Source organism: Phasianus colchicus, chromosome Z, assembly GCF_987193195.1.
Source record: "Phasianus colchicus chromosome Z, bPhaCol1.hap1.1, whole genome shotgun sequence".
In the NCBI taxonomy this organism is placed as follows: Eukaryota; Metazoa; Chordata; class Aves; order Galliformes; family Phasianidae; genus Phasianus; species Phasianus colchicus.
In genome coordinates this window covers 22659197-22685469 of record NC_143476.1, presented here as the reverse complement: position 1 = coordinate 22685469, position 26273 = coordinate 22659197, and the positions used below count along the sequence as shown (strand labels likewise).

General features: G+C 36.6%; 1 protein-coding gene across 8 annotated transcripts in view; it reads left to right on the top strand.

Moving 5' to 3' along the window:
* LOC116234837 (polycomb group RING finger protein 3) overlaps positions 1-25709 on the top strand; it is a 52058-nt gene extending 26349 nt beyond the window's left edge. For 4 of the 8 annotated variants that reach the window (XM_090130590.1, XM_090130591.1, XM_090130592.1 and 1 more), the window contains 9 exons: positions 1314-1356; positions 6308-6425; positions 13753-13849; positions 15800-15855; positions 16421-16531; positions 16996-17084; positions 18248-18385; positions 20013-20093; positions 21853-25709. In XM_090130590.1, the coding sequence (XP_089986716.1) occupies positions 6317-6425; positions 13753-13849; positions 15800-15855; positions 16421-16531; positions 16996-17084; positions 18248-18385; positions 20013-20093; positions 21853-21900 (729 nt within the window). In that variant the 5' untranslated portion in view covers positions 1314-1356; positions 6308-6316 and the 3' untranslated portion in view covers positions 21901-25709. The remainder of the gene's footprint in view (positions 1-1313; positions 1357-6307; positions 6426-13752; positions 13850-15799; positions 15856-16420; positions 16532-16995; positions 17085-18247; positions 18386-20012; positions 20094-21852) is intronic. The other 4 variants (XM_031602655.2, XM_031602653.2, XM_090130593.1 and 1 more) reach the window with 1 other exon arrangement.
* The last annotated feature ends 564 nt before the right edge of the window (positions 25710-26273 follow it).

Sequence of the window (26273 nt, the reverse complement as noted above, 5' to 3'; positions counted from 1 at the left end):
GCATATGATGGAGTTTTAGGACAAACTTGTCTGCTGGCTCTGCCCATACCACTTACGTACCACTTTCTTCTTCCAGCTTAACTCAGGTATGACCTTGTTCTCTCCTAGCAGCTGTGAGGGAAGGAGGGAAGGTGCACGGCAGTTTCTTTGGAAGACCGTGTTCTTCACAAGTTCATGTTGTTGTGTGCTGTTAGACTGCTGTTAAACCTCTAAGTCCATCTTTAGCAGCTGCGTAGTTGGCTGCAGTGTTCTCCATGTTGTGCTGCAAAGTAAATCTTGCGGCAGATCACAGATACCTCTTTGTTTCTCCTCCTGTCCATATAAGGCTTCTTATTTCTTCTGTGATGATCTTTTTTGTGGGTTGCAATGAAGTAGCATCTGATGCAGCCTTGCCTTGTTTTCAGTTAGCAGTATTTTTTTCTCTGAATGCAGTAAAAGCACCTCATGGTACAATTGTGAAGAGTTTCGTATTTGTTTTGCATCATTGTTTGTGCCTTATGCTACTGTAAATATTTTGTGTCATGGTATTTGTAATTCCTTTAGCAATGTCACACTAAAACCAGCATCTGCAGGCTGTGCTTTGATTTGTGGAACAGGAGGATGGAAGCAGTAGTACTCATTACCTCTCTCTTAACATCTGAGTTTTCCTTGTGTGAATCACTTCATAAGGAAAACTTCCTTCTTTTCTCATACTGTGATATATGTATGAGATTATCCTCTCTCTGGAAGGTGACACAAACATCTTTTTTCTAAATATTTTCCAAAATAAAATTATAGAGATTCTGGAAATATAAAGTATCTCCTCTACAGTATTTTTAGATATTACAGATTACTTGTAAATGCAGCTTGAAAGCTGACAATAATTCTTATCTGGCTGTGGACCACAAATCCAAAATCTTTTTTTTTTTTTCTTTTTCTTTTTTCCAAACTGATCACTATCTAAGTAAGCCATACATTGTGGATCCTTCTGTTTGTTTGTTTTTCCTTCTGTCATTTGTGAAGATAATGTATTTCTCTATATTTTGCCTTCACATGGCAAAAGCTGGACTTTTGTGGTTCCCACAGTATCTGTGTCCTTTTGTGGGACACTGACATCTTCTTCTTTTTAAGTTCCTTTTCCATCTTTCTAATTCTGATAGTCTTTTCCTGCTTTCTTGATCAGATACGAATCATGTGCTCCCCCCCAGCTTGCTATTATCTTAAATTAATTAGGAACTTCTAGTTGAATTTGGTAAGCTAGGTATTTCTACGTGGCAGCTGGATTTTGAGGAACTTTGGATGTTAACTTTCAGACTATTTTTCTGTCTTTTCAGGTCTCTGGATGGCAAACTCTGAAAAGAAATGCTGGTTTGAGAGGTATGCCTCATGTAGGCCCAAATATTCCTGACTAGTATATATACTAATGATAAGGCCAAACTTCTAAGGAATTTCTTTGCATATCCTCTCTTTGAACTTGAGTTAGTATTCGTTTTCAGTGCTGCAATGTCTCTGAAAGGTAAAAGCATATACAAGGGCATTTGGCCATGTTGGAGAGACAGTTTCTGTAATACACTGCCTGATCATCTTAATGGAAAGCTGCCTTAGTGGATGAAACACTAAAGTATCTAAAACCACTTGACTGACACATGCATATTCACTGCCAGCATCTCCTGATTGTGTTCATTTTTGTTTGTTTATATTTATTAATACTAAATAGAAATATAGTGTAGATGTCTTTGTAATTGTCTTCATGTGTTTCCTCCCGTCATGATGTGGTACTTACCAGATAGTCAGAGGCTGATGATGATCTGACAATCTGGTGTCAAATAATGTTAATTGGAACTAAGAGGAAACATGATTCTTGGTTCAAGTGATCTTTTTGGTATGTTGGCAGGATGTATGGAACTTTTTGCTTCACGGAGTCCATGTTCCAGAGCAGTAGACTGCTGCTTCTCTCTCTGTTGTAGATAGGCTGCTTCTAAATAATTCATTAATAATTCATTGTTGCACAGCTGCTAGGAAAGCAATCTCCTCAAAATTGATTTGGATAGCACTCTTATCCATTTCAGGATTCATCAATGGCATATTTTAGGAAAGCAGATTTTGTTAGTTTTTCACAGAGAAAATTCATCTAGCCCAGATTTTTTTGGGGCCCTCATTTTCTTTTCTTTCTTTTTTCTTTTAATCCTGTTTCAGCTTGAACAGAGTTGATTTTCATAGTGGTTTCTACTGTGATGCTGTGTTTTGGCTTTGGAAGAAAAGCAATGTTGGTTACACCATAATGTTTCAGGTGCTGCTGAACAATGCTGCACAGAGCCAAGGACGTTTCAGTGTTTCAACTTCTTGTACTGCCCTGCCAGTGAAGGTGCTGTATGGGGGGAGCACAGAGAGCTGGGAGGGGACAGAACCAGGACAGCTAACCTGATCTGGCCAAAAGGATGTTCTATACCATATGACATCATGTGAAAAAAAAAATATAAAACTGAGGGGAGTTGGCCCAGGGAGCAGCCACTGCTTAGGGACTGGCTGGGGATAAGTTGGTGGGTGATGAGCAATTGCTCGTGCATCACTTGGCTTTGTATATATATGTAATTATGCATACACATTATGATAATTACTGATATTTCTCTCTACGTTTTCTACCTTAATGAATAGTTTTTATCTCATTCCGTGAGTTCTGCTTCTTTCACTTTAGTGAGTGAATGGCTTTGTGGTGTTTAGCTGCCTGCTGGGTTAAACCACAGCGCTTTAAAACAAGACTTCTTTCAAGAATTGATTCAGGTCTCTCAAACTTCAGGTTTCCTATTTCTTTAAATCAGTACACTTCCAATTAATTTTGTCCCGACTCAAAAATATTTTCCAGTGCAAAGTACTAAATATTTGGGTTAACAGTGGTTCTTTGCTATCGTCTGAGATACTGGTGTTGCTGCTTTTATATGCTGTGCGGACAAAGGTTCTAAGTTTTTTGGTTTTTTTTTTCCAAAGTGTAAAGGAAGATGGTGCTGCTATCTTCATATGCTTACGGACAGTAATCAAGAAAATGGAGCCACTCTGTTATCAGAGGTGCACACTGTTGGGATGAGAGGAATTGCACACAAATTACAGTGCAGGACCATTCAATGCCATTAAATAATTGGAGCACTTTTTTGGCAATGACAATTGGTCAGAATTTGGAACAGGTTGCCTAGAGAGACTGTGGAGTATCCATTCCTGGATATGTTCGAATGCAGCAGGACTGTGCCCAGGAGTAATTCACTTTTAAACTGTGTGACTTTGAGTGCAAAGTGGGATTAGAGCTTTTGGGAAGTTACTTCCAATCAGCATGATCCTGTGAATCTTTGTAGCCTGCTGAGTGATCATTTCTCTGTATATTATGTTTCCTGTAAAAGCAGGTGAGATTCAGATTATTAGGAAGCATCTGTTGTTCAGAGTGTTTTGTGATTCTAGGATTGATAACTGTGACTTCTTTCTGTTCCAGCGACAAGATTTTGAGGAAGGAGCATTGTATTTTGATCCTAATGTTCACTTGTTTGCTAGGTGAGGAGTGAAAAGCTTCAATTTTAGATCAAATGTCACTGTTCAGTCTACAGAGGCTCAGGAAGATATTTACACTTCCTTCAGATTGAGATTACTTGCTCTAGTATGTTACAATTTAAGAAGATAACTGTAGGAGAACAACTGAAGCACTGTATTGTACAGATTTGCTTTGTTAATTTTTACAGCAACCTAATATTTGCAGTGTTAAACTGTGAAAAAGCGCTGCTACGTTCTGAGAATGGTGTTTAAAAAATTCAGATTCTGCTCTGTGCTCTGAAATTACAAGATTTCATGTCAGATGATAACTTTCTTTAACATTTCAGTTCATGAGTTTGCCAGATAGGCATGCTTTGGATTCTATTGCACGTGTATTTTTTTGCTTCCCATCCAGTCAGTGGAGTATGTTTCATCCTTTTTTTTTTTTTTTTCCTGGTAAAATTGACTTTATTACACTTTGTAGCATTTTTACCTTTTCTCTGTATGGTTTGTTTGTTGTTTTCTTAATATTTTGTCCCATCTCATTTGGTTTACATTTGCTGCAGGTTTTTTCTAGTGCTGTGTCATGTGATTCATGTAATAACATTGCTTGTCTCTTCTGTAGTGGCAGAAAAGGTTGCATCTAGCTTTTGCTAGAAAATAATTTTTTTTGCTTCAATTTTCCCTGTAACATCTTTGACTTTTCTGCCTCTTTAATGGTTGGAGTCAATCTATGGTAATCCTGAACGCTTCGTTCTGCATTCCTGTCTGTATAAGTAGGGTTGTATTAGTAATGCCTAAGTATACTTGTAGCTTAACTTCTCTTCTACGCATTGTGAATTGATATTACGAAGTGCTCTCTACATGAACAGTCGTTTAAACCCATCTCCTGAACTGTTTGTAAGAATGATGCTAAAAACCTTTTTCCCCGAGTATTAGAAATGTTAAGTAATTCATGGAGTAGCTTCTTTATCTGGATACCTCATAGGCTAGATTTTAAGTGCTGAGTATACACCTACTTTTGAAATAGTTAGAATCAAAACTATAAATTAAGATTTAAAAAAGTAATTAAGTTCGTAGAATAGATGGGTTGGGGTTCTGGAGTTCGTGCTTGTCATTCTTCTGTCAGAAGCTAGTTGCTACCTTAATTAAGAAATCTCAGATGCCATAAAACAAGCTTGATACCTGTCTTTACTTAACCACTGGAATTCTTCCTAGTGCGTTTTGTATAGGACAGTACAGAACTTCATGAGCTTGTGATAAATTATGTGCTTTTCCAATGTTATAATGGAGCATAAAGTACTTTGTCAACTCTAGGTTAGATCAGATTGGTATGGAGGTTTGCTTTATGATGTATAGTCCTTTCTGCTTAATACCACTTCAATAAACAAAGGAAAAAAGATACGATAAACTGAGTTAAAGGTAAAACAAGCTTGTTGAAATATTTCATTGTGAAATTTGGGGAAAATGAGTTACCATAAAAATTCTGAAATGCATTCCCTACTAAACTAGATGAAAACTATTAGTGTTTATGAGCCATGGACTATTACCATAATGGAGAGCAATGTAATAATGTGGTCATATCCGAAGTGCAGGAGGCAAATCTACTGAGTTATAAACCAGTTTAGCCTCCATTAATTGATGCTGTCAACTTATGGTGACAATAAATTCTCTTAGTTTTCTTCTCAGCATATTGAGAAGAACATATATATATATATATGTGTGTGTGTGTGTGTATGTATGTTCTATATCTAGTATATGTGTATGTTCTCTCTATATATAGATTAGATAAAGATACATATGTATATATTTTAAAGGTAACAATGTGCTTCTTAAATAATAGGTTTTGTAAACTGTTTTCCCAGAGCAACTGAGGTTGCTGCCAAATAAGTTAATGAGCTGTTTAATTCTTCATTTTTGCCTGTTTTATAGTAGTTATGCTCTCCTTTGTATTGAAGAGTGAAAAGCTTTCTAGTTCACATTTCTTAGTACAACAAACTGCAGTTCTGCCAAGGTGAAACAGTTTTAATTTGGAACATGTTCTTCTATTAATCCCCATTTAAATAAAATGAAATTCTGGGTTTACTTTTTAGCTGTTACTGAGGTGACTTCAAGATTATGCTTTAATACAGTGAATAAAGGCAGGCGTTAAGTGTAGTTGAACATACTATGCCAAGTCAGAATTTTTTAAAATTCTCAGTTTTAAAAGTACTTTCTAATTGTTCTGAGGATTTTCTCTCTCTTTCTCTCTCTCTCTCTCTCTCTCTCTCTCTTTTTTTTTTAATGGTGAAATTTCTCCTGTGACTAGTGATTGCTTAGATCACAGAATCACAGAATGGCCAGGGTTGGTAGGGACCTCAAGGATCATGAAGCTCCAACCCCCCTGCCACATGCAGGGCCACCACCCTCCTCATTTAATGCTAGACCAGGGCCCCATCCAATCTGGCCTTGAACACTTACAGGGATGGGGCATCCAGATCAGCAGAATGATAGGATTTCACCTTAAATCCAAGTCCTGTGGGCAGTGATGGGTTTATTAATAGTGCGGTAGAAAGACTATTTTTTATGCTAGAGAAACTTTGAAATAATGTGAAATCACCAGTATTTCACACCTTGTATTTCTGTGAAGTTTTCTAAAAGTTAGTGCTGTCATTGTGCGTGTGTATGTACATGCATGTGTGTATACATATAGAGTGTATGAGAACCTTAAGTTGTGTAAACATATCTTTAAGATGAATTCTAGTTAGTAATTTATCACCAAATTACCTTTACTTCATCACTGCAACTGTGTTTCTGTATGATTTCTTTTCTGTAGACACCAAAGATGCTAACAAGAAAGATTAAGCTTTGGGACATTAATGCCCATATAACCTGTCGTCTGTGCAATGGATACCTGATTGATGCTACCACTGTAACAGAATGCTTACATACATGTAAGTATGATTATATTATATTCAAGAGGTTGTTTTTTTTTCCTTGATGTGCAACATGATGTAACAATTTCTAGATGAAATTCAAAAGTCTGTTGTGCAGCAGCCAGAAAAATACGTGCTTTTCTAGACTGGTCTTTTTTTTAAATTAACAATTAAAAAGATGATGATGTTTTTTTTTACAAAGTGAGAGAAGAGAGGATGTTAAAGCTGTAATGCATGAACTTGAAGCCATATAGAAGTGGTAATATGCATATTCAAAAATGCAGCCTGATTTCATGCTGAAAGAATGTGGTATGCATAGTTCTCTCTTCTGTGACATTTGACACAGCGTATGTTCTCTACCTGCAGCCTCCTTGCTCGTGCTCTCCTGTCCCTATGAAGAGAGCAGGCATGTTTGATGAAGAATAAGTAAATTATCTTCTACTCTATAAATAAGTTTTTGTTCTGGAACATTTTACTGAGATTGTTATGTTGCTCTGTGAATTTCAAGTTTCACATCAGTGAATTAGGTCTTAGAACATCACAAAGCCTTAGATTTAAAACAAACAAACAAATAAGGCCACAACAAAAACAAGTAGCAACAACAGAAACCGAAGAGTTTCTCTTGAAGTTATAAATTCATCCCTATATCTTTGTTGCTGACATAATAGGATATAGAGGTGATGAGGTTTGAAAAATGGTGATGAATAAAGGTCCAGAAAGACTCAACACAAATCATTCCTTCTGTGGAGGAGTTTAGTTCAAAGTGGCAGTGCCAGAACTGTTATTTGTTTTGAATCAGAGTTTCCTTTGCCAAGGTAGGTATCATCTGAGGAATTAACCTTCCAATCAAAAGACTCATGGGTAGTAGTTTTAAATGTCCTTTGTAGCTGCCTCATGATGTGTGGAAATCAAACCCTATAGCCTGTAAGGATATAGGGAAGGTATGTTTTATCAGCAGTTGCTCAAAAACCCTGGTGCAAGGGGGATAATTCCTCCAAGCTTGCACACCATCTGGAGAAATTGTGCTACAGATATAGCCAAACTAACACGTAATCAATAGCTTTCTTGGAATTCGGATACATACTCGTTACACCCCCAAGAGTTCATTAGCATGCAGACCCTCCCCTCTTGCATGTGCATAGTGGGTTGTGGGATGAAGATTTGTTGTCTTCCTCACAAAGGCTTCTGACCTTCCTCGTTGTAAACTTCTGACCTTTCAGGGGGGCATCCCCTCAAAACAGTTTCTTCTTGCTCTGCGGACATCTAATCATCTCTCTGCCAAATGTCCCTGGGTTGTTCTCAAACCCTTATCTGTATGGCCTTCATCTCCCTCACTATCTAAGACCCAGTGTCTGCCATCCCTTCTTTTGTAACAAGCTCTACATTCTTGCTTTTGTAAACTATTTCTAACTGTTCCCTTTCGCTCCCTTTATTCTCAGTCACTGTGAAGCCTTCTTGCCTTTTTACTTTCACTTATGGGGACCTTCTCACCTTTCAATTCACCCCTTTTCTTTAGTCTAGCAGGATTTCCACTTGCTAGATTTCTCTTCTTTAGCTGTAAATAGATTTAATGCCATACTGTTTTGGAGTACCACTTTGGACAAAGAGAATACCTCCTCTTGGATTGCTCGTAGTGTGTTTGTTGTGGCATTTTCTACTATTTCTAGAATTGCAGAGATACTCATTATAGCTTTTTCCAGCTGAGCTACTCCTAAGACCAGGATAAGTGCTCTCACGAAGCTATGGTATCCTGTATTATACCTTATCACTTGGTTATTTACCCTTCTAACCCTCCTTGGATTTTGATACTGGCTCCAAATAGTTCTTACTGTGCCTGGTGGGTGAGCTCTCTCATCTCTGCATAGCCACCAGAAACCTTTACCAAATGACACCTGCTCATTGCATTACTTCCTGTATGATGTTCATGTCCACTAATGAAAATGTTATTACTTTAGTTAATAGCAGTATCTGTTAAGTATAGAAAAGTAATGTATTTAATTGATCCCAAAAAGTAAGCCTTTTCTTGTTGGGCATTAGTTCCTGCTACTGTTACAAATTCATTTACAGGTGGTAAGAGCCACTCATATCCACCAAAAGATAATCCTCTCTATTCTGTTCCCCTAGCTGCAATTTAACCAGTGGATCTGCGAGGGTAAAGTTCCCAGGTTCCAATCCTTCAGCTTTGCAACCAGAGACAGTTCCCTCTTTTCTCTGCATACTGCTTTCGTTCCAGGGGCATAGCCCTCCCTGGGCTCTTTCAGACCCCCACCTCTCTCTGGATCTCTGGGTCCTACAGCCCTGCTCTAGTGCCACAACAGTAACAGCTGCTGTTATTCCCAATTTCCTTACTATCTCTGTTTCTCACTCAGTTTTTTTGTTTGTTTTTCCTTCATGTCTCTCACCTCCCTTCAGTCCTGACATCCCTGTCACACCCTGCTGATCTCTGCCTTCCTCAGCCTGTGTCCTTCCCAAACTTTTCACTTTCCAAACTCTCGTCATTATATCAACTACTGACATCATATTTCAGTTTTACCTCCTCCTTTCCAGAGGCTCCCAGTGCTAACACTGGGATTTTGGGTTTCCTAGATCTCTGCAGATGAAGGCTATTCTCACTTCCAGTGCGCTATCCTCTCTACCTCCCCCTTTGCAAGTAATGCTGCTTACAGCAGCAGTCTCCATCCCCGGCTCACTCTCTCACACCAAGTTCTGCTCGGGGTGGAACGGAGCAGGGGGGTTGCTTTCATGCCAGCACAGATAAACTCACTTTTTCTTTAACCCTTTTTCCTTTGTATGTTATTCCACTATTTGTACCCTCAGTTACACTTCCATATACTCAATTCTACTTCCGTATACCATTAACACACTTTCTTATACCATCGAAACAGTTTGTCCTATTTCCTTTCCCAATCCACTTCAGTATTTTACAACTACTAAGATAATAACAACATTTAACGAGACAATTAACGAAACAGATAACAAGACAAAGACAGACTATCGCTTTGTGTGTCCCCGTCCGTTCCCCTCATGGGACAACGGAAGCGCGGGTCGGGACTCCACTCTTACCCCATAGCTTTGCTACGTCTCACTCACACCACGCTCATTCAGGACACGCAAGACTGGTCTTAGCCAAGTTCAAAATTCCTTAGAGGATATTTTGGTGGTACTAATACAATGACTTGTTCAAATACACGGTACCGAATATAGCAACAGATGGTAAATGAGCACACAAACCCAAAACTCCTGCTACCACAGCAAGGAGAGCCCAGGCAACCTTTCAACAGAATACCCACTATATCCTGTCACCAACCAACCAGCCTACGGCGGAGCGATAGCTCTCTTCCTTGCGTACGACTCACAGGTTCCCTTTCCCAATCACATACCTGGTCCGCTGATGGTCCTTGTCTGCTCCCGCAGTGATTGGGTGAGAAAAGGGAGTCCTTCTGAGAAATCTTGGGGCGCGCCAAAGGCGTCCCCTCTCTCAGCTGGTCCTGCAGCCGAACAGAGCGGGTCCCATCTGGGTCGCCAGATTGACGTGTGGAAATCAAACCCTATAGCCTGTAAGGATACAGGGAAGGTATGTTTTATCAGCAGTTGCACAAAGACATCCCCTGGATGCAGGGGGGATAATTCCTCCAAGCTTGCACACCGTCTGGAAAAATGCTACAGTGCTACAGATATAGGACAAACTAATACATAATCAATAGTTTTCCCAGAATTCAGACACATATTCATTACACACCCGAGAGTTCATTAGCATGCAGACCCTCCCCTCTTGCGCGTGCGTAGTGGGTTGTGGGATGAAGATTTGTTGTCTTCCTCACAAAGGCTTCTGACCTTCCTCATTGTAAACTTCTGACCTTTCAGGGGGGCATCCCCTCAAAACAGTTTCTTCTTGCTCTGCGGACATCTAATCATCTCTCTGCCAAATGTCCCTGGGTTGTTCTCAAACCCTTATCTGTATGGCCTTCATCTCCCTCACTATCTAAGACCCAGTGTCTGCCATCCCTTCTTTTATAACAAGCTCTACGTTCTTGCTTCTGTAAACTATCTCTAACTGTTCCCCTTCACTCCCTTTATTCTCAGTCACTGTGAAGCCTTCTTGCCTTTTTACTTTCACTTATGGGGCCCTTCTCACCTTTCACTCAAAGATATCTTTATATTACAGAGCTTTAGCAAAAGTATTTTTTTGAGCTGTGTCTTCAGAATCTCTTCAGTTAATCAACACATTTATGTAAGCTGGGCCCTATCTTTGTCTGCTTTTATCTGCTAGGGGCTTAGAACATCATTAGTTTTGTTCATGTAGACCTGTATTAGTCTATTTAGTAGTACCTGCCATGCAACTTCAGAATCCATTTTAAAATGCATCTGTCATAGTATATTACACTGATAAAATTAGTATGTTGTTTGAATAGCTTCACTGTCCTAAGCTTTCTTGGAATAGAATTAATCATTTAATTGCAATGGCTTCATCTCCACTGAAAGTTTTTGTTTAACTTGTTTTATTTACCACCTAAAATTTGCTAGAAAGGTTAAGTAATCTCAGCTAAGATTACATTTTCCATTTTATTTCATTTCTAAGTTTATCAGTTTTAATAAGTTTATTGTTGTTGTCACACTTCCATGCCATTCTGTTTATTCTTATGTCCCTTTTTACTAATGCTTCTTACCATAATTTCCATAGTGTACTTCCTGGAGTGTAAGGAGACAGCTCCTTAAACGTGGCTTCTGCTTAATTTTTTTTTTAACTACTGCTATTAATTGGATTACATATAAAAACAGGATTGTGCAAAGTCACATGGCTGACTTAGAGCTACAGATACCTTTTTTGTTCTTTCACAAGCACAAACAACCCTTTCTCTCTGTTGACATAATCTACGGTGTTTCTCACATTCACTTATGAAGTAAGTCTTTATTAATCCATAATACTTTCTCCAAAAGCCAGGGAATACCACTTGCTAGCTGCCTTGCTTTTATTTTTTCACCCATTCTGTGGTTTTTGCTGCCCTTAATCTGTTTTTATTTTCAGAATACTAACTCCAAGTGTGTCCAGTAGCATTGGATTTTTTTTATTTCTTTTTTTTTTTGACAGGAATTACAGCTTTGTATTAAAAACAAACAAACAAAAACCATTTTCTACAAGTTGGCATTATTTATGTTGTATATGTTAATACTAATGATACGCACTCCTGAAAAAGTATCCTTGCAGAGTCTACCCTGAAAGTGTCTTGCCTGTTGAGATAATGAATTCCCTGCTGAGTTGTAATTTTCTTTCTGCTTCTACTCATAACTACGCAGTTACCTCATTATTCTTCATATTCCTCTCCTCAGACGTTTGTAGACTTTTTGGCAGTAAAGGGGAATACTTGAAACCTGTGGTGAGAATCTTCTTGAGGAAAACACACTTTTCCACTTCCTTTTATACTTCATCTCTAAATTGTTGCTGACAGGCAGGCCTCTAAATGAGTAGGTAAAACATTCAATAGTAGAAATTCATTATTAAATCTTCCTAGTGTACTTCTGTCTCTTGGTGGGAGTTCTAGGTTGTCAGATACACGTCTTTATAAACTTCCATATTTTCAATTTGATATTCATTGATGTTTATGTGTAAGCAATATTTTGAAATGAGAAACAGAAGGTAGTATTCTGTGAGTTCTGGAGGATGGTGAACAACAACTGTTTGTTGAACTAGATATAGAATGGAAATTGTCAAGAAGAGTGAAGCTGCACAAATAAACAATCAACCTCCCTATTCTTTTTCTAGTGCATGTTCTTGGATATGCTTGAGTGTACTGTGAAAGCAAGCAGAAAGTATACTCAGTTTAGGGCTACAATCCAACTATCTGGATAAATGAAGATGGGATTCTTTGAAAGCCCACTTAATCAAAATTCTCTAGTAATACTATTGTTTCAGACTCCAGAATATTTTGCATATTATCTGTCCTGTATTTCTAGGACTTCCATGTTCAGGAGAGTTTATTAAACCCAACTTTATCTTGAGAAGAAAACAAAACAAAAAATCAATCTATAAGACTGCAGAACTCTTGATAAGCCATCTAATTGCATTTATTTAGTTGCTGTGGGTGGACTAAAAAGCCTATCAGAATCTAGGCTGACTTGCACTGAGTTCTGTTTAGTAGGAATTGATGCACACTTCTTCCAGACTGGAAGATTGATTGAAATAGGGAAACAGAACTGCTGCTGTGGTATTCCACTGCCACATATTGCTATGGAAGGTCTGTGCTTTCTGTTCAAAGCTATGAGTCTTGACATGACCATAACCTCTACCAGCTGTGGTACTGTCACTATGAATGTGTAAATACAATATAAAGTACAAAGTCCTTATGCCTGCTTTGGTGCTGTGTAATTTTCTTGATATTACCAGCTGTTTATTGAAATGTACCATCTTCCTGTCTGAGAGCTAGATGGCACTGTAGTTACAGAAATTCTTTTACATTGTGTAATGAGTGCATTAATACCAAAATTAAATGAACTGGTGTTGCCTAAGAGAAAGGTAAATTGCTTTTTTTTTTTTTTTTTTTTTTTGCCTTAACATATAAAGTTGGAGTTTTGTTTAGAGCTTCAAGTGAGTCAGGAAATCGTGTAGTGGTATATATTACCAATACTGTTTCTTAATGAATAGTTTATTTTGAACCAGGTGCAGATGAGCGTGCATGTGCAGCTGGAAAACATTTCAATGGCATTCAGCTCTATAACGTAGCTTTCACCAACTCTTTTTATGAATACTGAAGATCTGTCCCCATTTCATTATTTTTTTGAGAGAAGTTTAACTGTCATGTAGTCTGTGAAAGTTAGAAGTGAAATAACCACCGGATATCCAGTTTTGGAGTTTTCTATTCTTAAAAAAGAAAAAAAAAAAAGAAAAAAGAAAAAAATACTACTTAAAATAATTTCTTTGTCCTAGTTTCATTTCCACACATACCTTACTTCTGTATGCAGCCATGGTTAAAGCAAATTGGCTTAGTACCTTAATGGCATACAGTGCCTGTAATATCATTTGTGCAAACTGGATGCTGCGAGCTGACCTGATAGAAATAGCTGTTCTAGTAAGTTCCAAAATTGGATTGTGTGTTGTGTGCTGTATTAGGCAGACTCTGTCCATGTAAAGGTGCTTTGATTCTAAGTGCAGCACTTCTCTGTATCAAGAGACTTTGTGAAAAATGTTGAAAGCTGCTTTTTGCATGGTTAGACATGCTTGTATGATGGAAAAAATCACCCTTATGTATATTTCAGTAACAAGCATTTTTTGATGATATAAAAACAAGCTTTTCTGTTTTTCAGTATGCCTGTTTTATTTCTTTTTAATTATGAATGTCCTTTTTATCAGTCTGTAGAAGCTGCCTGGTGAAATATTTGGAAGAAAACAACACCTGTCCGACATGTAGAATTGTTATACATCAGAGCCACCCTTTGCAGTATATTGGGTAAGTATGAAAGAAGAAATGCAATTAGTTTCACTCTAGGTTGTTTTAAACTCTTTAATACAGGACAGCTTTCTCCTGAAATGTCTTATGTGCTGATCAGCAGGCTATAAATTTAAATGTAAGGTTGAATGAAATTATATGAGGAGATACAAGATCAGACTTTCCTATGAATTTTCAACTCCTTGACATCTGTTAGGATTTTTAAGGCTTAGAATGTGCAAACTATGAACTTTCCTGTTTAATTTTTGAGCAAGTTTTAATGGATCATAGAAGCTACATAAATGAAACATGTATAGAAATAATATTTTTACTAAATCAGCAAAACTATTTTTAGCATCTGATGCATGTATACATATGATAGTATATGATACATAAGTGTCAGGTATTATCACTGTATGCTTTGAATGCACAGGTAGATGCTAACAGGAAGGAAGGAATTTATGTGGCTCAAGACAGCATCTTCATCTACTGTAAAGCTACAGGAATGCAATACCTTGGCTTAGAAGTTTGTTTTCAGAGCCAAAAGGGGCCAGGAAGCAGAGCATCAAATTGAGAAAATATAGAAAGGAATTCACAAATTGTTTTTGGTCACAGAATACTTTAAAGGGAATATTCTACCTGTAGTAATTGTAAAGTGCTGCCCCTTTGAGACTAAAACAGTCTGCCTAGCCTACTTTTGTCTTATTTATTTATTTATTTATTTATTCATTCATTTATTGGATAAATAATTGTTAGTCAAAAGTTTCACTGTATGTGTTAGAACATGAATTCTTTACTTGTATTCATCTCCCTTGTCTGAAGAACCTATAAACCAAATGTGTTTTCTCTTTTACAATCCTTAATGATGTTAAATGCTCACTTCTGACGTTGAGGTGATGGTAATTTCACCCACTTCTGTTGGAATATTTTTGGAGATGTTGCCAAAACATCCATGTGGCACCTGAAAATCCAAGCCAGTATAAATGGGATTGCTTTTGCTTGAAATTATATGAATTTTAGGATTAATGATATTTTGGTTCTCCATGTAGTCCTACTTCAAGAGATACATAATCATCCATTACACTCTTCGAATTGTTACCATTTCTGTAATTGTTCACTGATCTCCACTGCTGTGAAGTGCACGTGAGGTGATGAGAAACCCGAGACTACTCTTGTAAGCCCGTTGTCTTATTTAAGTCAGATCCAGGATTTCATATTGCAAGGTCTACTGAGGTAATGACCTTGCAGCAGCTGAGACAGATACTTAAATTGTTTCTGATTTCATTTATGAATTAGAATTTAGGATAATACTGTATTTCTTTCAGACTGTGACTTATTTTAGACTAATGTAGAAGTTGCAGGTAAATAGTAAGTATATTATGATTTAGAACAGAGATTTATATTTGTGAGCTTGATATTGAGGTTTAGAATTTCAATCAGTTCTGGCATGTATGAGCTTCTAACGCTTCTTTCATTTGGGGCTTATTTTCCATATGGGCTTCATAGATAAAAGCATGGCTTAAGAGCAAAATCAAATTTTCTTTATGTTGTTGTCTTTTATCTTTTCTTTTGTGTGTGTGTGTTATTTTCTTTCATTTTGATAATGCAGGAAGATGAGAGATGAATCTGTAAATACAAAAAACATACTATCTGTGATTCTTTTCTACTAAAAATGTGTTTACCTTAAAGTTTAAAGGAATTTTGAGATTACTGGTGACATATGCCTGACTGCTGAAGGGAAAAGCCTAATTCTTCTTCTTACTTTCACAGGCCTTCTATCTTAGTCTTTATCTCAGTTACTTTCTAACTACTCTCATCTCTTATTTTATGTAAAGCTTGAGAATTGAAATTCTTTTTTAACAGATTTAGAGCTTTTAAATCATTTTAGCACTGAGACTTGTTTAGCACATATGTTTTGAAACAAGATAGTTGAGTTAAACTTCTGATTCTGTTTTTTTTCCCCCTTGATAGTCATGACAGAACAATGCAAGATATTGTTTACAAACTTGTGCCAGGCCTCCAAGAAGGTAAGCTGTAGTATGATCCTTTTTTTAGACACAGTTTTGCACATACTTCTGTAACAGTTAAAAAAAAAAAAAAAACAAGCAAAAAAAAACCCCACAACCAAATAAACAATCTCACAGTTTCAAGTGACGAAGTACAGAAGGGAGGGGAAATTGAGGAGAAATAAAATATACAGCATAAAATTTGTTCTTTCATTAGTTCTATTTCTTGTGATTGATTTGGCTTCATATCTGTACTACCAGTAATTTTATGGAGAGGAAAAAAAAATGCAAGATGGAATATTTAATCAAAAAGTACTAAACCACAACTATTACTAAACCACAATATTAGTTCAGCTTTTACACACTGGCACAATGCAGCTGCCATTTTTTTTTCTTTGTAAGCTGTGGACATAGACCTATTATGCCATGACTTGATGCAGTAGCAAAGCTGGAGGATTAAGTGGTGACAACATCACTACTTGTTGGCAGTCTTGTTCCACCTGCGAAGAGAGAGATTTGGAATAACTTCAGAAATACTGTATTAGAACTTCATTACAGGGGTTAATATTTACAATTTTTTAAACAGCGGAAATGAAAAAGCAAAGGGAGTTTTATCACAAACTGGGCATGGAAGTTCCAGGAGACATCAAAGGGGAGACATGTTCTGCAAAGCAGCATCTGGATTCTCATCGAAATGGTAGATGTTTTTATTTATTTATTCTTTCTTGGGTAGAGTGCTGCTCATAACTGTCAAACAGGTCTGCCAGAGGTATGTGTCCAGTTGGTTTTTAAGAATTTCTTCATCATGCTGTACAACACAGTGCATGTAGGCTGGTTTTGCCTCTTATTTGTTCATGTAACCTTTATTTTTAGCTTCTCCTTCACTCTTGGTGAAGGCAGTCTCCAGAGTAGTACTCCAGAGCATGGGGACTCAGTGAAACTACTCAACTCCTGCACTGCAAGCAGTTGAACTGAATACTAGGCTGTATACTGGTTCTGCTCTTTTATATGTGGGTCTGTTGGCAGCTTGTGTTGCTAAACAAAATAATTACTGTCTGGGAAGTTATTCTGTATTGCAGTCATGAACTCTGCTGTTTGAATCACGTTAACATGAGAATCTTCTGACAAGTGTTATCTCACATATCTGCTTTCTTACCTAAGGTGAAACTAAAACAGATGAAAATTCAAACAAAGAAACTTCTGAGGAAAAACAGGAAGAAGATAATGACTACCACCGAAGTGATGAACAGGTGGGCTCATAGGTCATGTTTTATTTTTATCTGGAGTTTTAGCTTTAGGGCTTTGTTAAATTAATAAAGAAAAGCAACTGTTTCAAGCTATTTTTTTTTTTGTTGTTCTATGCCAAAAACAAGATGCATTGTTACACGATGATTTTGTGTAAGTATCAGTTAATCAATGGGATACAGCAGGAATGGATAATATTTTAAAGGCACTTTTGTTAAAACCTGGTATTTCTATTATTTTACTGAGTTTCAAACTGTTTATTGGCTTTCAGATTAATACAGATTCAGCTTATTTGAGTCCCTTCATGAATGAGTGTATCTCAGTGTTATTCTGATACACTGAACTGAATGTGTATCAATAATAATGAATAAAACCTGGTTCTCTTTTCTGAACAGTGATAGTTCTATGCCATCAAAATAGTATGAAAGCTGGAAAGTCCACCATCAAGTTGTAAATACAGTGCACATTTTAAAGTGAAATCTCTTGCTAGGATATACCAGCCATGCCTTTTATATTTTTCTCTTATGTCTCCAGTGTTAATTTAACTTGGATTAATTTTCAATTATAAAACAAGAGAACTTCCAAAGGGATTGTACCTAATACTAGATCCTCTTAGCACATAAAGCACAGAGCTTAAACTAAATAACAAATTGGTGGATGAGAAAAGTGACAATTGAAGCGTAGAAATGAAATAAACTTTATTTTGATGCTCATCCTTAGAATTTTATAAGTATGTTGCATCATTTTTGTCCATTCTTTTTAAATTTGCTATTTTTTTTTTTAAATTTACATTAAAATTCTCTGGAATTAGCAGTCGCATTAAAAGCAAGGAGTTACAGTAGAAGCAATTGTTAAGAATTGAAAACAATTTTCTTATTATATTTCGGACTCTTTTTAGATGTAGGGCCCTCATGAGTTTTTGGCAGCCTGTGAATATGCACTGACACATATTTTTTCCATCATTAAGAAAAGAATTTAGTCAAGCATGCTTATCACTAAATGACAGGTTCTTAGGAAATGTTTTCCTTAGTTGGATTACATGCATTTCACTTTAAGGAATATTAGTATTTTTCGCTTCATTGTATTAACATGAACTGCCTAGGGAATACATAATGAGAACTGCAGTAACTTCTTGCACCCAGCCCTTACTGCTTGCTTTTTCCTGAAGGTAAGCATCTGCTTGGAATGCAATAGCAGCAAACTGCGTGGATTAAAACGAAAATGGATTCGCTGTTCAGCACAAGCAACAGTCCTGCATCTAAAGAAGTTCATTGCCAAAAAACTAAACCTTTCTTCTTTTAATGAGGTAATATTTTAATCTTCAAATATAATTCTGTGCATAAAAAGTTCTGTGGAAAAGTGTGGGATCATTCTTTTTCAAAGCAACATCTTATTTTACTTTCTGAAAGTAGCAGCAAATGCAGTGTCTTAAATTGTATCTGTATAGTCATTTTTGTAATCTAAAAAGGTGAATTTAAACAAGTTATTTTTCTACAAATGCAATATTTTTTTCACTTTCAGTTTTGGATTTATGGTCTTATTTCCTGCGGATTTTCCTTCTTCTATCACCTCCTTATCCTAAATGTTACAATTAAAATGTAGTTTGGGTTTATAATGGATTTGCATATTAGTTTGCACTGCATCTTTTCATGTCCATACTTGGACCAAATGGCTTTGTTATGAGCTACATGCACTGAAACAGACTTTTTAAGGAGCTTATTTCATACATTATATTCAGGTGCATTTAGGGCTGTTTCCTATACATGGCCCTTGCAGAGGTTTCACATTCACTGCAGGGGACAGTCAGTAACAAATAATTAAGCATTACTGATGTTGACCTTAAGGGAAAGCAGCATGAATATTTTGTTCTTTTCTGTGCTGTCAGTGAAGTCACTGCCTACCATAAGCAAAGTGCTCTATCCTTCCTTTCCAAAGGAATACTTGGAATCATGTAAAGTAGTTACAGTGAACTGTACCAAAAGAAAGACAATTTTTCACACTTCTCCCATTTCAGATTCCAAATTAACACTTAAGGCAAACATGTAATGCAGCTACTGTTGACCACTTCTCTGGGTCTTGCTCACAGACTCTTTTAATCTCAAACATTTGCTTTCCAGTCTGGAGTGTCAACACCTTTCTACTCAAACTTCTCAGCAGCTGGTTTGTATCTGTACCGTTTTTGCATTCCAACTTCTCTAATTTCACACCACTCTTTTAGTGTCCCCAGACTTACCTAGGCTTCCTGAAACAAAACTGGAGCATCTTCTTTCTTGTCCTCATCTGGTTTATAAGCTGTTGAATTGTGGCTGGAACAGTAGCATCACTGTTTCAAAAGGGGATTTTTTTTCCCCTTTAAATTAGACATTTTTTTTTAAGACAGAGCTTTGATTTTGTGTTTAAGGCCCCATGCCAGTAGTCTCTGATGTAACAGCCTATTATCCTTCCTAATGAAGGAACAAACTGTAACAGGTACTGTTTATTCTTCTGCCACCGGTCCCACTTTCTTACAGGATATATAAATTGTGGTGCAGTTAGTGTATTAATGCCAGGAAACTGATTTGTAGTAGCAAGTGTTAAGTTTTAGGCATTTGCTTACTGCAAGTTATTCAAGGTCTGACTTATTGCTAGATTTTTAGAATGCCCAATAAAGTGATGTAAAGCGTTTGGGAAGAGGGCATTAGCACTGCCTGAGAAGGTAAATCAAACAGTTAAGTCCAGTTCATGCAGTGTATTAGAGATAGGTACAGCACTTCTATGTTGAGAAAAGACATTGTTTTCTTTTTTTAAACTACTTTTGTCTGCAGAGCAACTGCAGGATGAATAGTTCCATAGTCTTTGGAGAAAAGAAATCATGTCTAACATTTGTAGTATTGTTTGAAACACATTTCACAGATTGTGTCTCAACACATTAACTGTCGTCTTTGTTTTGTCAGCTGGACATATTATGCAATGAAGAGATTCTTGGCAAGGACCACACGCTCAAGTTTGTAGTTGTTACAAGATGGAGATTTAAGGTATGACATAGCACTTTCAAATAAATCATAAAATATCTAGATTAAGAATGTTTTCAAAATGTGTGGCACTCACAGTTACAAAGCAATAACTGCAAGCACGTAGCTATCTAATGCAGCATTTTTAAACAGTAAATATTAAATTTGATTAAATATAACAAACAAGGGAAAATGATATGTTGCATCAGCTGTCAAACTGTGTTCAACTCTGAAAAATTAATTGGAAGCTACAAGAAAGTATTAATTTTAGTTGTGATAGGTGAAACTGATTATACTCTGTGTAGGTGGGGAAAGGAACTGTGATGCAGGAAAGGCAGAAATATTCAAAACAGTTCTTTCCTGTAGCTGAACAGGACAACTTTATTTTTCAGGGAGAAAGAGTAATTGCAATGCTTGCCTGCCTTAGTTAAGGAGAATTCCAACAGTGTTTAGTAGCCATAAACATGGCATGTTAAATGTGCTTGAGTACATCTTTAACTTACTGATTGTTGTTTCTCTGCACAACCCCTTTGCAGCTGAATAATAAAGTGGAGCATTTAAGTGTTAGTTATCACATTAATAATAGCATCTCAAGTGAAATAGATGTAAGAATGAATTGCAAAGTTGGGCACTTACGAATCATCACACCTACAGATTCACTGTATGTGTATTTGATGCGCTTTGAAATAAGAGGTGGAATAGTGGACAACAGACACAACCCAAGCTTACAGTGTATGAGATAGAACCACCTAGTGGCTGTGGATGACCGTCTGAAGGATGTGCAGCTGTGTAGTAAAACAGGTTTTTTTCTACATACAGATGCATAGCAGATACAGATAGAAGGCAGAGGTCAGCCTCTGATTGGCAGAGAGGTCATAATTAGAATCCTACTATAATTTGTTCCTGAGTGATCAGGAAAGAGGTTTGAAAATGCAGTAATAGCTCAGTAACAATACTATGGCTATTTGGGATAGGAAAGTCAGATTAATCATGAAGGATTTAAGAAAGCCTTTACAGTTCTTTGTGATTAGAGATTGATGGATGATGCCTCAAGTTCAGTGTATGTTACTGGGGATAACACTGTGCTGAATTTTAAACAATGGCGAATTGTAAGCTAACTGAATTTGTGAGGATTTAAATCCTAATGTAAGAAAAAAATGCTAGGAATTTTTACGAAAAATATATTATTGAACAAGAGCATCAAATTGATCTACTATTCATCTTTATCATGGAGATTTGTGTACTTTTGAATCAAATGGAAAAGGCAACTGTGTACTGATATCTTAAGTGAAAGAGGTGGGGAGCGTAAGATGAAAACTCATAGAGGCTCCAGAACAAATGGAAATGATTCTTTGCAGGGTGAGCTACTCCTTGATGTGACATGTTGTAGATGTTAGAAGTTTACAAGTTTACCTATGTAGAAAAGGAAACAGTAGGTATATTCATAGAAGAGGAATTGAACTACTAAATATATGATGTACTGTGTGCTCTTACACTGAATTCTAGGCATTTGCATTTCTCTCTTAGTAGGTTTCCTGAGTTAAACAGTCTTGATAGAACTGATCGTAAGGTGATCGATGTATTCCTGACAAAAGGGAATGGATTCTCCATTTGATTTGAGTTTCACAGATGAAATTCCTTCTTGTCTTGATGCAGTTTTGATTGATCAGACAGCTATTCTGATAGTTTGTTTAAGCCTTGGTTTATGAAACAAAAGTTTTGTCTACTGGAAAGATGAATTCTGGCTTTGTTTCTTAACTTAGCTTATATTTCTATCTTGCAGAAAGCACCTCTACTGCTACATTACAGACCCAAAATGGACTTGCTGTAAGAGAACTTTATTGTCCTTCTGGACAGAGCTTTTTGCAGAGACTATCATCTGGCACCTTCTTAGTGCATCACTAATCACATGATATGAATCAGCCGAATAATTTTGGAAGACTGTAGTGCTTTCATAGCTGACTGTCCTTCTGAATATTTCTCCTGGGGATGTGTTATCTGGATTTCTGGACAGAAAATATTTATACTTATTTTATATGAAAGAAATCAAAACTCAACAAGACACTACCAGCACTAGGTTTACAGATATTGAAAACACTTCACAGTTCCATGTAGCTCAGCCTGACTCATCTCTTACAGTTACACAGAAATAAGTTAGAATGTTGTGGGGTGATTTTAAAATGTTGCTTTTGACACCAAGTTGCATTTAGTTACTTTTCACATTCTGAATATTTAAAAATATATTTTTGCAAAGTGTTCTTGTCTTATATAGTATGCCTGATTGCATTGGCTTTAATCAAGTTCTGTAGGTCATTGAACATAACTAATGATATAGTGACTGGTGATATTTATTATGCTGCATTGAAAACTTTTGAAAATCTGGGAAAACAATGGGTTTATTTGTTGGTTTTATCCAGTTGTTGCTCTCCCTCAGTTTCTGTTTTAGTAAAGTTTTAATGCCTTTTTGCATGGTGATTTGGTAAGATTAATAGTAATCTCTGCAGCTGATTTTAATGTGCCCTGATATTTTGCTGTGGCATATATTGCACCACATAATGATAAATACTCAAAAGTGCTAGATTTATGAACTTTAAATATATATATATATATATATATAAATAAACATTTCTTATGTAGCTGTAGCTTGCAGAAATCAGTTTTTACTGTAAAGAGAATTTATTCTCTCTGGCTAATGAAACACTGGCTCTTGGACAACATTGGGTGATATTGCACAATTTTCACTGATTAAAAATTCCTCAGAAAGTAGAAGCAGCTTTATATTTTAGTAACAGCTTTGTATTTTCTTCACCTATTTTCTTGTGAAACTGTTCTGTTTTCTTTAGTACTTTTTGGGGGGGTCAGACAAGATTATTTTCACACCTTCTGGCCTTAATTGATAACAGTACTTGCATCAGCCCTAACAGATGCAAGGTAACATAAATACCATGTATGTGTGTACATATATCTCCACACACATATAACTGTTTGTGTTATGGAATGCACCCTCAATAGCACTTAGCAGTGTTCACTGCATTGTAAGGCTTTTTGAAATTGTCACCTTTTTAAATACAGAGTTGAAAGTGATTTCTGCAAGCTGTATACTGTATAGCACATATAGGACAAGAGCGTTTGGCTGCCAGCGTGTCGAGTTATGTAGAACTCCAAACATACTATTAATATCTGAAAACAGCTAACCTTCTAACTTTTGGAAGGGTTTTCCAATCAGCTGAAAATGCTAGCTGCTATACATATTATTTTTTATAAACTGCCTTTGGATAAGAAAGTAAGCTTGCTTGTAGCTGCCCTGCTTTGTCTGTCTGTGCTTATTCCTCTCTTCAGCAAGAAAGTATAATTTATTACTGATAACAGGAAGCTGATAGTGCAAGAGGTATATCTCAGCATTTTAAGTCATCTTCTTGAGCTTTCAAAGCACCACATTCCTTAGCATATCTCCTGCACTTTCATTCTTTGGAGTCTTCAGCCCTCCTTTCTTAGCTGTGCTGCCGCAGAAGGGATGCTCCATTTTCTATTTATCTTTGCAAAGATAAAATATCTTTCTCATTTTTATTTATAGTCACAGATGTGAATGGGAAGTAAATCAAAAGGTGTGCAGGCAGAGAAAGAAAGGGAGCCTACTGAAATATGGGGATGTAAAGGAGGTGCAAATGCTAAAAAAGACTGCAGATATGAGGGCAAGATGATAGGCAAACTGAATGCTTGCATTAGGCAGAACTCCATATCCGTTGGTGTGAGCACGCATGCACCTATGAGCAATGGAATCGGAACTCAGCTCCAATTTTGTGCTGCCGTTTCCAGCTCAAACCTGTTTCAGCTTTTACCTTTGGTTAACACGAATTAGCAGATGAGATCACGAGTCTATCTTTTTACAATCTTTAATGAAAACACTGAAAGCAGGTGTTAAAAATGCATATGCAGAATGACATACCGGGCCCTCCTGGAGCTGTTCATGCCATTAGCATTCCCTTGTAAATAAGGGACCGGCTGTAGCTAGTGAGGAACTGAGAGTACAAACAGGGCTATAAATGGGCCACTCCCTGCACCTGATGTAGACATAGAATTAAAGCTCACGGAGAGTATGTTAATTAAGGTGATTTTTGTATTTGTATCTGTGTGGATATATACACGCTAACCCACACTCTTTATGTATACACATACTTCCTGAGTGAGATCTGCCTACCTTGGAAGGAGTGTACTGCGGAAAGCTTTTGTACATCTAGACTCTGAAGCAGTGCTTATAAAGCGTGCTAGGATTTTAGCACTTTCCACCGCAGTTGGAACAGTACTAATTTGTACTCAGTTGTACAGCTGAAACTCAGCTGCAAAAAAGCAAATTCAGAAGCCTTTCAAATCTTTCTCTTGCTATAATAATCTGCAGTACAAAATGTATATTTGGAAGTTTGTAGCTCTCTTTAGAATCACTTGAATATATAATGGTGCTACCAGTACGTTGAAAATTTTGTTGATAACTATATAGATAGGTAAATTCAAGGCAGTATTAATACCTACAAATGCTTTTTTGTTTTGTTTTGGTTTGGTTTGTTTGTTTGTTTGTTTCCTCATTTGTGTGCAACTGCTTTTGCAATGTCTTTAATTTGATAAAGCCTCTTCAGTAAAAAGAAAAGGAAAAATATAAGAGAAATCCCAGTTATTTTTCTAAATCATATGTCATAGCATCATTGCTATAGATGTTCTTTCCCTCAGGAGGGGTTGGGATTGTGTCTGGACCACATATTTATTTACTCTAGCCTTACTAGAAGACAACAATGCAATTGAATTGAACTGAGAGGGAGGCCTCCTTTGGGTCAGAGATCTGTTTCACTTCTGCGAAGCTTAAGAGACAGTTAATTTATACCAAGATTATATAGGAACCGGGGTTCTGTTCAAACCTGAACAGAAAGTTGGACTCAGCATAGATATCTCTCTGTCCTAGTGAGAACATATTCAGTTTATTTTGGATTTTGTCAAGATGGCACTACTGTGAAGTAGTTTTCACAATTGCTTACGCTGGTAAATAATTTCAGTAAAGAAGTATCTTGTAACGTTACCCTCAGCAGCAATGAGACTGATGAATCACCCATGCTCAGAGTCTCATTAAATATAGTTTCATTAAAAACAGAGAATTCAGATAGAATATATGATATTAAATTTAAATAAGATTTGGAATGTTAAAAGTTAACTCTATAAAATTATTTATTCTATTTTAAACCTTCTGTCTTATTTTGCCATCCAAGTATTATTGGTTTCAATGGTCCAACCTTATGTACTGGCATATAAAATGAAATTGTAAGATGTTTTTACAAGCTTCTTCCTTTTACATTGAGTTTAATTAGCTTTTGTTTGTATGTTTTTGTTTTGTGTGGATAAAGAACATTACTTATGTTTTTGTGCAATAGGTTTGAAACATGCATTTATTAGGCATATGCTTAAGTTGTATATGTAGCATCTACTTACCGTTAAAAAGGAACGTAGATGGAAGTTTTATTTGGGATTGTTATCTGGGAAGGTTGTTTTTTGATTTGTTCTTTATTTTATTTTAAGAGTGAAGTGCGGGATTTAAATTTGTCTGAGTACAAGAACTGTCTGTCAGCAATATTCTAAAATAAATGATCTTGCAAGAAATCCTAATGTGAACTGTGGAAGCAATCGGCAAGACTTGCAGCCTATCTGAAAATGTTTTGTGCCATTGTTATGTCTGGTATCTTTGTGTACCATCAAATCTGAAGTTTTTTGGTTTTTTTTTTTTTTTTTTTTGGTCGTGCAATAGTGTACACAACACTATAATCTCTGGGGATATGGGACCATAAAAAATATCAGACTACAACTATGATGGTGCTATTTTTTCCAATAGGCTATGAGCCTTTGAAAGCTTATCTGGCTCTTTTGTCTTCATAACAACATAATTAGTTGTAAGAGATGGATTTATTATTTTTTTTTTCCCGACTGGATGGTTAAATGTAACCATACAACTAGCCTGTTTTACTGCATGATGCATCTTACCATTGAGCTAAATATAATAGGAAAAAGCCAACCAGTCTGTACATCAGCAGGTGAATATTAGTAGGCTTGTACTCTCAACAATACTTAAGATGCATTTTGTTCAGAAGGCTGGACTGTACAGAAAAATCTAGTTTCTCAACTTCCTCAGGTGATAACTTCAGTTTGGATATTTCACTGGAGATGCTA